At 38.4% G+C, this 15,186-nt stretch overlaps 1 protein-coding gene across 1 annotated transcript; it reads right to left on the bottom strand.

The window, feature by feature from the left end:
* Positions 1 to 2,086: 2,086 nt before the first annotated feature.
* Positions 2,087 to 5,912, bottom strand: LOC141718583 (uncharacterized). Its single transcript, XM_074520962.1, has 6 exons — positions 5,361 to 5,912; positions 4,940 to 5,252; positions 4,159 to 4,369; positions 3,502 to 3,765; positions 2,488 to 2,627; positions 2,087 to 2,376 (listed from the first exon to the last, which is right to left on the bottom strand). Exons 1-6 carry the CDS (start codon positions 5,910 to 5,912, stop codon positions 2,087 to 2,089), a joined length of 1,770 nt encoding a protein of 589 aa, XP_074377063.1.
* Positions 5,913 to 15,186: the final 9,274 nt, after the last annotated feature.

The following is a 15,186-nucleotide window of genomic DNA, read 5'->3' as shown; positions in this document are numbered from 1 at the left end:
CATAGATAAATTTTGAAAACCGCATAAACAGATATTTAAAATTTCCAAATCAAGTTTAAAATAATTTTCGGAAGTCATAAAAATTCAAATCAAATATTGAATGAGCATGATACAGAAGAACTGAACGAATCAAATATTTCTAAATGCTAAGAGGAGTAGCGCTGAATAAAAAGGGGACAGAATCTGTACCTTAAATATCGCAGCTAAAATACTAATAAAATCCAGACACGATCCTCTAAATTCCCAGGCCCCGATCTAGATAACAGAATTAATTATATTAATTGGTATGCATTCATTTAATTTATTCAGCCACCACGAGCAATCCTCACTATTAAATATTTATAAACTTTATTTTTGAAACTAATATTATTATTCGAGGCTCTAGTATAATATAAGCAACCAAATTAAGAAAATGATTGTTATGCATCACATGACCATAAACTTCACTTTGACCAATAAACAATTGCTTTGAGATTTATATAATAACAAATTATTATATAATAAAATATAGCAGCTAGTTTTAGATGTCCATCACAGCTTCCATATGACCTTGACATTAGTTGAAATACAGAAACCATATGCATGCACAGAATATATATATATATATATATATATATATATATATAATTGAACCTAACTAATCACGTAGATCAACTAAAGATATTACTTATTTTATTAACTTAAAGTCAAAAACGTGAATTAGGCTAAAGTCTAAAAATTGAATTAAAACAAAATTACATTGGAATTAAAAGACATGGTCATGGACAAGGAAAACAGAGCAACAACCACATATACTGGGATTACTAGAGCTAGTACACTAGTAATTAATATTTTAATTATAAACATAAACCATGAATTTAGTGATACATAACTTAAATCCAGTGATGGATTATACTTAACCACATACGTAAATAAAATATATTAAGAACTAACATATAAAAAAAATCCAAACTAATATCAATTAATAAATCGTAAACAAAATTTTAAAAGTAAATAACACACAACACAACATAAGACTTATATGTAATTGTTGACTTCCTGTGGGTTAGTAACACAATTAGCATACCATCATGGAGTTAGATATTATAAATTTTTATTTCATTAGAGAATCATGTATATAAATATTATATAACAAAACGGAGCAACAAGTAACAAAGTATGACTAAATTTTGAATGTAAAACTCAGAAGATGAAATCAATGTATTTGACACAAATAACACATGTCGTATATATATATATATATGTATTAATTGTTAACTTAACACACCAATACATACAAATAAGTTGTTAAAGAATACCTTCTTGATTTTTAAACCGAAAAGATGATCTCTAATGTCCTCTTCTCTCTGTTATGCTCTCTCTCTCTCACTCTCTCTCTCTCTCTCTCTCTCTCTCTCTCTCTCTCTCTCTCTCTCTACGGCTCTAATAACAATCCCACGAATATGGTTTTAACATTAGGGTTGATATAATATTTATATGCACGACTTGGTCATAACAAACCGATTTCTATTCCAATTAGAAATTTAAGTTTATATCCAACTCTCTTTTAAAATATATTATTATTATTATTACTACTACTACTACTACTACTACTTTATCTAAAATATATAAAATTCACGTATATTACATATATACCCCCTTAAAAAGGATACCGTCCCTGAAATCAAACGAAACTATATACTTGTACCTGAATCGAACAAATACGGATATTTCTCACGAATAGATTCTTTTAATTCCCAAGTAGCCTCTCTCTCCGAATGATTTTTTCACAAAACTTTCACAAACGGAATGGTGTTCTTTCTCAAAACTCGCTCCTCTCGAGCTAAGATAGTCTCAGCTTCTTCCTCACAAGAAAGATCCTCTCTAATCTTATGTAATGGATATTGAACTACGTGTAATGGATGATATTTATAACTCTTCAAAACAGATACATGAAACATATTATGCACATGAGATAGTTGTGGTGGCAACACAACTCTATAAGATACTTCCCCAACTTTCTCCATAACATCAAAAGGTCCAACATATTCCGGACCAAGCTTTCCCTTCATACCAAAATACTTCACACCCTTACAAGGAGACACCTTCAAGAACACATGATCACCTGGCCAAATCCACCAAACTTCCGATGTTGATCCGCATAACTCTTTTGACGTGATCGGGATTCCTTTAAACTTTCTTTAACTTTCTCTACCTTCTCATTAGTGATTCTAACCAGCTCTGGTCCTTCAATGACTCTCTCACCAACCTCATCCCAACAAGATGGTGCCCTATACCTTCTACCATACAAAGCCTCAAATGGTGGCATACCAATACTCGCGTGCCAACTATTATTGTACGCAAACTCAACCAGATACAGGTACTTGTCCCAATCACCTGTCCACTCTAACGCACAAGCCCTCAACATATCCTCCAATGTCTGAATCGTCCTCTCTGACTATCCATCGGTCTGCGGATGATAAGCTGTACTAAAATTAAGCCTCGTACCCCAAGCTTGCTGGAATCCCTTCCAAAAACGAGATGTAAACCTCGTATCTCTGTCAAAAACTATCGACACAGGCACACCATGAAGTCTAACAATATCTCGCTGAAAAATCTCTGCCAACTCATGCACATGAGTAGTCTCTCTAATAGGCAAGAAGTGAGCAGACTTAGTAAGTCTATCAACCACCACCCATATGACATGGCTATTCTTGAAAGTCCTCGACAAATGAGTCAAAAAATCCATAGTAATGTTTTCCCACTTCCAAACTGGAATATCTAGCTGCTGCAACTAGGGGTGAACAAAAAACCGATCAAACCGTAAAATCGACCCAACCCGCCCCTTATTTCGGCCGACGGAGCCGAACTATCCAAAACCCGAATTTTAATTGGTTTAATTTTTTGTCAACCCGAATATAATGGGTTGGGTCAAGGTTCAAAAAATTTAAACCCTTATTAACCCAACCCAACCCGATTTCTTTATTATAGTATTATTATTAGAAATTTTAATTTATGTATTTATTGTAATAAATAATATATTTGAAATAAAATAATTATTTTACGGGTAACACGCCGTAAGTTATTGATTTTAAACTAGAAGAGTACACGGTACATATAATATCCAATAATTTTTATTTTTTGTTAAATTATGGGGTACACTTCAACTTTTGATTAAAAATATTTGTAATTTTGACTCTTAAAAATATTTAAATAGTTTTATTCGAGTTTTAACCCAAACCAACCCGAACCAACCCGACCCAATATATAAAGGGTAGAGTTGGGCTGAAAATAATTTTTTCGGTTAACGGGTTCATTTTTTAAAAACCGAATTAATTGGGTTGGTTCGATTTATTACTTCTAAACCGCCCAACCCGACCCGCGTTCACCCCTAGCTGCAACAATCCACTAGGCCTCTGATGGTCTATCTTCACTTGTTGACATGTAAGACATTTTCCCACAAATTCTGCTATATCTCCCTTCATTCCACTCCACCAAAAGTGCTTCTTCAAATATCCATACATCTTAGTAGAACCTGTATGAATAGAAAATGAAGAACTATGAGCCTCCTTCAAAATTTCCTCATGAATCAACGGGTCTGCGGGCACGCACAATTTTCCACCCAACCATATCACACCCTCATCATCAACACAAAAATGTGTTTGCTTTCCACCTGACACCTCGGATCTAATAACTTCCAAACTTGTATCACTCTTCTGAGCTTTCTTAACCCTTGCAACAAGATTCGATTCCACTTTCAAATTTGCAATGCTACCACTTGATCCTCTAACATACAACTCAACACCCAAGCGCTCCAAATCTGAAATAAGGTGCGGCTGAGTAATGAGAGATGCAAAACTCCCAAAGTTCTTCCTACTAAGAGCGTCTACCACTACATTCGCCTTCCCTGGATGGTACTGAATATTAGCATCATAATTCTTAATAATTTCAAGCTGCCTTCGCTGCCTCATATTAAGCTCCTTTTGGGTAAAAATATATTTGAGACTCTTGTGATCAGTAAAGATATCACAAGTCTCTCCATAAAGATAGTGTCTCCAGATCTTCAAAGCAAATACCACAACCACTAATTTCAAGTCATGGGTAGGATAGTTCACCTCATAAGGTTTAAGTTGCCTGGAGGCGTAAGAAATCACTTTCCCATGATGCATAAGAACATACCCCAATCCTCTCTTTGAAGCGTCACTATAAACCTGAAAACCTTTACTCCCTGATGGCAACACAAGTATTGGAGCAGACACCAACCTCTTCTTCAACTCTTGAAAGCTCTTCTCACGATCACCATTCCACTCGAACTTAATGCCCTTGTTCATGAGTTGAGTTAATGACAAGGCTATAGATGAAAAACCTTCCACAAAACGCCTATAGTAGCCTGCCAAACCCAAAAAACTTCTTACCTCCGTCATATTGCTGGGTCTCGGCCAATTAGTAATAGCCTCGACTTTCGCATGATCTAACTCAATGCCTCTACCAGATACAATATACCCCAAAAATGCCACTTCCTCCAACCAGAATTCACACTTTGAAATTTTCGCAAACAACTTCTTCTCCCTCAAAATTTCAAGTACAGTACGCAAATGCTCCTCATGCTCCTCTCTGCTCCTAGAGTATATCAAAATATCATCTATAAAAACCACCACAAATTTATCCTGATAATCATGAAAGACCCGATTCATCAAATCCATAAATACCGCTGGTGCATTCGTCAACCCAAAGGACATCACAAGAAACTCATAATGACCATAACGAGTGTGAAATGCAGTTTTCGGAATGTCTTCCTCCCTAACTCGTAACTGATGGTAACCAGATCTCAAATCTATCTTCGAAAAGTACTTCGCCCCATGCAACTGATCAAACAAGTCATCAATGAGTGGCAAAGGATACCTATTTCTAACAGTCACCTTATTTAACTCCCTATAGTCAATGCACAATCTCATGGAACCATCCTTCTTCTTCACAAACAGCACATGAGTGCCCCACGGAGACACACTTGGCCTGATAAATCCTCTATCCAATAACTCTTGCAACTGCGCCTTCAATTCTTGCAACTCAAGTGGTGTCATTCGATAAGGCGCCTTAGAAATAGGCTCGGCACCTGGAACAAGTTCAATAGTAAACTCCACCTCTCTATGTGGTGGAAAACCTGGTAGCTCATCGGGGAACACATCTTCATACTCCATGACAACTAGATAATCCTCGATACGAGGTTCATCCTTCGATGTATCCTTCACGAAAGCAAGGTAGCCATCACAACCCTTAGACAACAATTTAGTCGCCTTTAGAGGAGAAATTAATTTAGCCTCCCCTTTCAGCTGAGATCCTTGGTATACAAATTATGGTTTATTTGCATCCCCAAAGATCACCATCTTTCCTTGACAATCAATTGTGATACGATGTTCACTCAACCAATCCATGCCTAAGATAATGTCAAAGTCATGCATCTTCATTGGAAGCAAGTTAACCTTATAATTTCTATCTCCCACAACTATCAGACACTCTCGATATACATCAGATATAATAATAGAATTCCCCATCGGGGTAGCAATATACATATGAGGATATAATAATGAAGGTGCAGCGCCAAGATGACGAACAAATGATAAAGACACAACAGAATGGGTCAAACCAGTATCAAATAACACATAAGCATCACATCTACCAACAAGAAGTGTTCCTGAAAAGGTACCTGAATTAGCTGTTGCCTGATTTGCAGTCAATGCAAACACTCTGGCTGTAGAATTCTGCTGACTACCATTACCACCGCCAGCTCCTCCTCCACCAGCGTTGCGCGACACTGTACAATCCTTTGCCTTATGGGACATGCTACCACATAAGAAACAAGCCCCAGTTTGTCTGTAACAAGCTCTACCTGGATGATGTCCACCACATGTAGCACAAGGAGCCACTGGAATCATAGTCGCTGAAACTGCTGATTCTGATTCTGACCTACATACTGATTCCGGCCGTGAAATGACTGACCACCCCTATTCTGATTCGGTCTGCACCACTGTCCCTGCTGACCATTCTAACCTCCATACCACTGTCTATCCTGTGCAAAACCCTGATCATCCCTAGTCCTCTTACTACCACTGTTAGACCTGAAAGTCCTGAAATCTATGCGCTCCTTCTCAATATCCTTTGTTGCATCAGCTACCTCTGCCACATTATCAAATTTAAAAAATTATGGAACCCCTCAGATAAGACTTCAACCCCCATTTAAATTTATCATTCTGTTGTGCAGCAGTCCCTGCAACTGTCCCTGCAAATCCAGCCAACCTTATAAACCTCGTCATATAATCAGTAATGCTCTCATCATGGTGCTGCACAATAGAGTGAAACTCCCTCAAATAAGCCTCCTTATCAGCATTAGAGAAGTACTACTCATAGAATACCTCCTTGAATCCCTGCCATTCCAAAGCCTCTGCATACTGCTCCCCTTTAGTAGCTTTCACTCCTCTCCACCACCTCTGAGCATCCCCCTCCAACTTATACACAACTAACCTGACCTTCTGAATCTCATCACAACCCAGTGCATCAAAAATCTTCTCGAGATGAACAATCCAATTTTCAGCATCAATGGGAGTCGGTGATGCACTAAAAGAGTCGGGTTTCTGCTTCACAAACCTCTCCAACCATACAAACAGCTCCAGCTGATGGCCCTGACCGTTCTGATTCTGATTCCCATTGCCATTCTGATTTTCTCGTCTATTTTGGTTTCCATCGCCATTCTGATTTCCTTGTCCATTCTGATTTCCCTCTCCATTATGATTTCCTTGGTTTGCCAAAGCCTGCTGTACAGCCTGAGCCGCTGCTTGCCCTATCATCTCAGTAAGCTGAGCGGGGTCAATATGAAAAAGATCACGTCTAGGAGGCATCTACAATATAAGATAGCGAATGAATGAAGATTACGAGAATTAATATGATGAATTAGTTACAAATAGATTTCAAAATGATGAAGCAGAATGAAATGATAAAGAGCAGAAAGAAACAAAATTAAATGGAACACCCATCATATCGTCTACCCAAACTCACAGGTCAACCTAAGTAGGTTTTCTACAAGAAAGAACCTAAGCTTTGATGCCATCTCTGTAACACCCCTTTTTTAATTATTAAAAGGAGATATTACTTAAAATCCATAAACCTGCAAACAGAGCACTAATATATTTTTGAACATAATTTAAACAGTCTAAAATCTCCAAAATAATATTAAATCTCCAAATTATCTAAACCAATAATATAAATGTTGAAATCTCTAAATAAATAATTAAATCTAGATACTGATAAAGTCCGAAATCCTAATCAATAAATGGGGTAACTCTCCATCACACAGTCCCAGATCCCCCTAAGCACCTGCCAGAAAAAGAATACGGCATGAGCCAAACGCCAAATACGGATTTGGAATACAGTTTATAAAATAAGAGATTATAAATAACTAATCAACAATTTATAATAAAAGAACAATTTTAAAAATAAGTAAGGCTGAAGCAACGAGAGGTTAAGATATTTCATACCGAGATCAGAACATATACAAATACACACATCATAGAGTACCTAATGTGTGCAACATAATGGATAACGTGTACGGCATATACAACATCACCATAAATCAAATCACAAATCAAACTCTGGTGCACCCACGTATCCTGAACAAATATCAAATGCGCAAAATCTCCTCCCAAGAGCTAACATAAGGATACGCTGTGACTAATCACACTGTCACGGAAGTGTCATGTCACTGGTGCCGCAATGACATGGTTGGTTAACTCGGTATACCCTATATCTCTAAGGGTTCAAATAAAAATATTCTCGCAAATTTAAAATCACCTGAGACAATTAATTTAAATTTTCAAAACAAGGGGTGTCATAGATAAATTTTGAAAACCGCATAAACAAATATTTAAAATTTCCAAATCAATTTTAAAATAATTTTCAGAAGTCAGAAAAAGTCAAATCAAATATTGAATGAGCAGGATATAGAAGAACTGAACGAATCAAATATTTCTAAATTCTAAGAGGAGTAGTGCTGAATAAAAAGGGGACAAAATCTGTACCTTAAATATCGCAACTAAAATACTAATAAAATCCAGACACGATCCTCTAAATTCCCAGGCTCCGATCTAGATAACAGAATTAATTATATTAATTGGTATGCATTCATTTAATTTATTCAGCCACCACGAGCAATCCTCACTATTAAATATTTATTAACTTTATTTTTGCAACTAATATTATTATTCGAGGCTCTAGTATAATATAAGCAACCAAATTAAGAAAATGACGGTTATGCATCACATGACCATAAACTTCACTTTGACCAATAAACAATTGTTTTGAGGTTTATATAATAACAAATTATTATATAATAAAATATAGCAGCTAGTTTTAGATGTCCGTTATAACTTCCATATGACCTTGACATTAGGTGAAATACAGAGACCATATGCATGCACATAATATATATATATATATATATATATATATATATATATATATATATATAATTGAACTTAACTAATCACGTAGAGCAACTAAAGATATTACTTACTTTATTAACTTAAAGTCAAAAACCTGAATTAGGCTAAAGTCTAAAAATTGAATTAAAATAAAATTATATTGGAATTAAGAGACATGATCATGGACAAGGAAAACAGAGCAATAACCACATGTAGTGGGATTACTAGAGCTAGTACACTAGTAATTAATATTTTTATTATAAACATAAACCATGAATTTAGTGATACATAACTTAAATCCAGTGATAGATTATACTTAACCACATACGTAAATAAAATATATTAAAACTAACATATAAAAAAAATGTCAAACTAATTTCAATTAATAAATCGTAAACATAATTTTAAAAGTAAATAACAAACAACACAACATAAGACTTATATGTAATTGTTGACTTCCTGCTATTAGTAACACAATTAGCATACCATCATGGAGTTAAATATTATAAATTTTTATTTAATAGAAGAATCATGTATATAAATATTATATAACAAAAGGGAGCAACAAGTAACAAGTATGGCTAAATTTTGAATGTAAAAAATCAATGTATTTGACACAAATAACACATGCCATATATATATATATATTAATTGTTAACTTAACACACCAATGCATAAGTAGTTAAAGAATACCTTCTTGATTTTTAAACCAAAAAGATGATCTCTAATGTCCTCTTCTCTTTGTCATGCTCTCTCTCTGCGGCTCTAATAACAATCCCACGAATATGCTTTTAACAGTATGGTTGATATAATATTTATATGCACGACTTGGTCATAACAAACCGATTTCTATTCCAATTAGAAATTTAAGTTTATATCCAACTCTCTTTTAAAATAGATTTTTATTATTATTATTATTATTATTATTATTATTATTATTATTATTATTATTATTATTATTATTATTATTATTATTATTATTATTATTACTACTACTACTTTATCTAAAATACATAAAATTCACGTATATTAAAGTGACCTAATTTTTATTATGTTGCATATATCACTATATGTCAATATTGCAGGTATGAAATTAAGTCAGAGGAGCGAAAGCATAAATGCATTTTTTGACGGTTTTGTCCATAATAGCACTCCATTGTATGAATTTATCGATCAGTATGACAAAGCTATTTCATATAGTCGTGATAAAGAGAAGGATGAAGATTTTATTTTTATGACTACAAAAGCAGATCTCACAAAATTAACTTTGATCGACTCTCATGCAAGTCAAGTGTACACGAAGAATGTCTTTCATAAATTCAAGGAAGAATTTGATTGTGTTTTTCACTGCCGACATGAGAAACTTAAAAAGGACGGGGACGAGTCAACTTACCAAGTTACTTATAATTATGATGACAAAGCTGCGTCACATGTTGTGAAGGTCATACCAAAGTTCGATTTTAAGTGTAGTTGTGCGAAATTTGAGACAGCAGGACTATTGTGCAAACATATTTTGTATTTGATGAAGAAAAAAATTGACCTTACATCTATTCCTGAGAGATACATATTGAAAATATGGACACTCGCTGCTAGATACAACACTAGTAATAAGGTTGAATTCTTAGTAGCAGCGGTCAATTGCTTAAGAAACTTATCGAAGCAACTTGATGAAATTGAAATAAAGCAGGGGAATATATTCACTGAATTAGACAATCAAGTCATGTCTCAAACATCTCAAATCACAATTAGAGATCCTGCCAAATGCAAGACTCCGGTAAACAAGCTTCACAAGTTCAAGTAAAATCGCGCACATGTAGAAAATGTGGTAGCATTGGACATAATTTAAGAAAATGCGGAAGTGGATTTTTTTTTCTCAATTGGATACAATTTTCCTGATAACCAGTAAGTATAACTTTATGTTATTCTTGAATTATTTAATCTTAAGATGTTTGGTACTTATTTTTTAGGTGGTTTTGATTTTGTAATTACAGATAAAAAAGTGTGTCGAGAATATGAATGAAGTTGATGATGAAAATGCAGAAGTTTCAGAATAGACAATATGCAATTGAAGTAGTTCTATTATTTTTGTTGTTAGATTTTAGAGTTTATTAAAATAAAATTGCAGATACTAAATTTGTTAGAATCCCATATGGTGTACACTGGTTTGATATATTTTTGTGTCCTTTTTTTATGTAACTTAAGTCTTCAACTAAGTCATGAAAATTTTAGTGTGCAAACTACAATCATTCTTGATCACAACTATGTGGTGTGATAACTTATGGTGTTGTAGACTGTTAACGAATTTGATCGTAATGTCAAGGCTATGCCAGTGAGAGGAAACCTTAAGAATAAGTTTTACTCAAAGCAATCAAAGAAGCTTCATAATTTTAGAGAAAAATAGATCATTGGTTTTAAACTATCTGACTTGATTATTAGTGGTCTTAAGACTATAATTTTTGTAGTACTACGATACTTGAATAGTGAAATGCTATATTGTCCATTTTTAAAAAAAAATCAGAATTAATCACGTATATAGTTAGCAAATGTTAGCAAAGTTCCTCCTCTTGGATCAACATAAATTTCCAAGTCTTATTACTTTGTAATCATTTATCGTGGCAAGATATCCAAAACCTGACCAAAACGATTCAGGCCTCATGGCTCTAATAAAATTTTAATTTATTGCAAGCTCGGTCCAATATACTTTGCACTGTTTATTAACAGAAAAAATAGTAAGATTTTTTGGGTGAGGGAAGCGGCCATTTATGAAATAAGGTTTTGTAGAATTTTTTTAAGTGCGTATTGATAGCCCATAATAAGTCAGGCCCAATTGAAGAGGCCCAGGGCCCAAACATAAGACCCCAGGACACGTGGCGGCATCACCACCGTCCAGGTTCCCGGGATCCAGAACGTTCCTACGGTCCAGATCTAATAGTACTCTGACGGATTCAGCGTTGACCTTGGGGAGCCCAGGACACGTGGCAACATCACCACCTTCCAGGCACCCGGAATCCAGGACGTTCTTACGGTCCAGATCTGATAGTACTCTGACGCATCCCAGGCGTCCAGATGCCCTACAGTCCAAAAGGCCAACCTACGGTCCAGATGAAAAGGGACAAACCCCTAAACCCTAGTAGGAGGCCTATAAAAGGTAGAACAGAAGGAAGGTTAAGATATACGAGCATATATACTCTCTCTCTCTCTCTCACATATACTTACATGCACACACGTACTCCTCACAAACATATCTGCATAATCCCAACTTTGCCCTTCTTCTCCTCAAAACCCTTTCTCATCCTCACGCCGGAGGTGCCGCGGGGACGCTACCCCCCTCCGGTTCTGTTTTGTAGGTTCCCACCCCACAGCTACACCGCACACGGCCACCGTCACAGCCTAAAAGGAGTTCGAGTTCGGGCCCTACCAGGAGAAGGTCCCGGGGTGATCTGGGATTATCATTGGCGCTAGAAGGAGGGCTCGAACCTCCGACAAGCACGAAACACCATCTCCCATAACCATGACTACAAGAAAAAGCAAAGCAGCAGTTTCCACCTCTTTCCTACCGCCTCCTCCCCAACCCAGGGATGGAGACATGGAAGACCTGGAAGAAGGGCTCCCCATAACCCGGACTCCCTCTCAAAATCTCCAACCAGGAGATCAAAGAATAGTCATTGAAAAAGCTGCCCACAAACACACAGGGATCACCACAAACCCATGGGGAAGCATGACCCCGGAACAGATACAGGCGGCTATGGACTTGTGGAAGGAAAAGCAGAACGCCGAGCCGGAGACCCGCCCAGGGGATCGGCGAGAGCGGACTAAAGAACAGTCCGGAGAATCTCGGGGATCCGTCTTCGACCGGATTGCGAAGAATTTAAAAAAGCCACCAGAGGACGCCAGAGATGAAATAAGAAAAGCTGCCCTCCGGGAGAGAATCCGGAGAGAAGAAGAGGCTAAAACCCAAGAATCCATAGAAAGGAGGATCCGGGAGGAGGAGGCCAAACTTAAGAAAAGGGGCCACCGGATTCACGTTTCCTCAGACTCGGAACCGGAGAAGGAGTCCAAGCAAGAACAAATGGCCCGGGCCCTTCGAGACCTTAAAAGGAAAGTGGAGGGTGACATGGAAGTAGGGGCAGCAGCGACCCCGTTCACAAAGAGCCTGGAAGCCACCCCTAGAGAGTCAGGGCTGAAGCATTTCAATTTCGACTCTTTTGACGGGCTGGCTGACCCTGAAGAGCATCTGAACTATTTTGAGCAAATATCCAATATTTATGATTACAGCGACCTGACTAGATGCCGATTCTTCGCATCAACACTGAAGGGGGGCGCTCAGAAATGGTTCAGCCGCATACCGTCCCGGAGTGTGGACTCCTGGAGAGACTTCCGCGAGATATTTTTGAAAAGATTTAGGGCCAACCGGATGAACGAGCTGCAGATGTGTCACCTAGAAACAATCCAACAAAGAAGCAAGGAACCCCTTCCGGAATTCATCAAAAGATTCCAGGAAGCAATCAACCAACTCTCCAACTTAGAAGAAAAGGAGGCAGTAAACATCTTTCGAAGAAACTTGCACCCGATATCTTGTGAAGGCTATGTCAAAGACCTGATTCACAGGGAGCCCCAAAGCCTGGCGTCAGCATACGCGTTGGCATCAAAGTTCATAAAGGAAAATGATTTCCTCAAATCAATGAAGATGAACAGAAGGATACAAGACGATGACGAGTCTCCGGAGCGACGCTCGTCGTCCCGGAGAGACAAGAGATACAAGTTTGACAGACAAGCCAACTACATTCAGCAGTCCCGGGGAACCCCACCCCGGGAAATGTCCCCCGAGTCGAGAAAAAACGAAAGAAAACAAAAGGCCAAGAAGGAACCCAAGCCGGAACCAGAGTGGACACCCCTCAACAGACCCCGGGCCGACGTTTTGCGTGAAGTCAAGGGCAAACCATTTTATTATCCGCCAAAACCCTTGCTAGCGCCGCCCGAAAACAGGGCCCGGGACAAGCATTGTGGCTATCACGAGGATCATGGCCATACTACTGAAAACTGTTTCTCCCTCAAGATGTTCATAGAAGACCAAATCAAAAAAGGAAACATGAACCAGTATCTTCAAAGGGGCTCGAATGACAAAGACAGAGCCGCGGGAAGAGGGAAAAATATGGTGAATGTTGTTTTCGGTGGCACAGCCTCCCCACCGCGGAGCCCGGATCGGGAGAATGACGTGATGATGATCCAGACCCAGGAGGACGAACCGATTTGCTTCTCTTATTCTGATTATGAGGGCCTCGATCCGGATCACAACTTGGCATTAGTGGTGACCCTCGACGTCGCAAACAACGAGGTAAAAAGAATCCTAGTTGATAATGGTTCGTCTGCTAATATCGTATTCGAGCACACGCTTAACAGGATGGAGCTCGGACACCTCAGAATGGATCCCTGTCTCGAAGACCCTTTGTACGGATTCGGGAACACCATGATTCCAATCCGGGGTATCATCTATCTTCCCATTATATTTGGAACCGCACCCCGAGTGGTCTCCCATATGATGAAATTCTATGTGATAAGCGCAGCCTCCTCATACAATATGATCCTTGGTAGGCCCACTATCACCAAGCTCAGGGCGATCCCCTCAACTATCCACTTGAAACTCAAGTTCCCCACCCCAGGAGGCACCGGAGAACTGAAAGGAGATAGGGAAATGGCCGGTAGATGCTATGGTCAAGCACTCGTCATGGCAGAAACGGAACCTGAAAACCGGAAGAGAATAATGTCCCTGCCCAAGGGACAAAGCAGAAAGAAGCATCGAGAGCACCTTAGTAAAAGGCCCCGTTTGGATGTGAACATGATCGAAGACTCCGGATACAGCGTAACCAACGCTGACGCCCGGATTCAAAAGTTTGTAGAGAGCAAGGAGAAGACGAAGGTAGAACCGGCCCAACAGACAATCGAGGTAGATTTGGAACCCGGGAACCCCACCCGAAAAGTCAAAATCGGAAAAGGATTGGAAACCACATTCCAAAAGGAGCTTATCGGCCTACTAAAAGAACACGCTGATGTATTCGCCTGGTCCCCGGAAGACATGCCAGGAATCGATGAATTCGTGGCCATGCACAGTCTGGATGTAGATCCAAAGCAAAAACCAATCAAACAAAAGCGGAGGAACTTCGCCCCGGAAAGGCAACAGGCAATCGACCAAGAAGTCGAGAAGTTGTTAAAGGCAGACATAATCTGTGAAATTAAGTATCCGGACTGGCTAGCAAACGTTGTGCTGGTCAAAAAACCCAACGGCAAGTGGCGAATGTGCGTGGATTATACAAACCTCAATTCAGCATGTCCTAAAGACTCTTACCCCCTGCCCAATATAGACTAGCTGATAGACGCGACCTCGGGCCATGTCATGTTAAGTTTTATGGATGCCTTCTCGGGTTATAACCAGGTCAAGATGAATCCGGCAGACATTGCAAAAACGGCATTCATCACACACCGGGCCGTCTACGCTTTTGTTATGATGCCGTTTGGGTTAATCAACGCCGGGGCAACATACCAAAAAATGATGAATACCATCTTTAAAGAGCAACTGGGCAGGAACATGGAATCTTACGTTGATGACATGATCGCCAAGTCAGTCACAACCTCAGAGCACATCCAGGACCTTCGGGAGTGTTTCGAAAACTTGAGAAAATACAACATGAAGCTGAATCCGGAAAAATGCACGTTCGGGGTCCCTTCCGGGAAGTTTTTA

Source organism: Apium graveolens, chromosome 4, assembly GCF_009905375.1.
Source record: "Apium graveolens cultivar Ventura chromosome 4, ASM990537v1, whole genome shotgun sequence".
Classification (NCBI taxonomy): Eukaryota; Viridiplantae; Streptophyta; class Magnoliopsida; order Apiales; family Apiaceae; genus Apium; species Apium graveolens.
The sequence above is the reverse complement of the archived record's forward strand: the minus strand, read 5'-3'. Positions and strand labels throughout refer to the sequence as shown.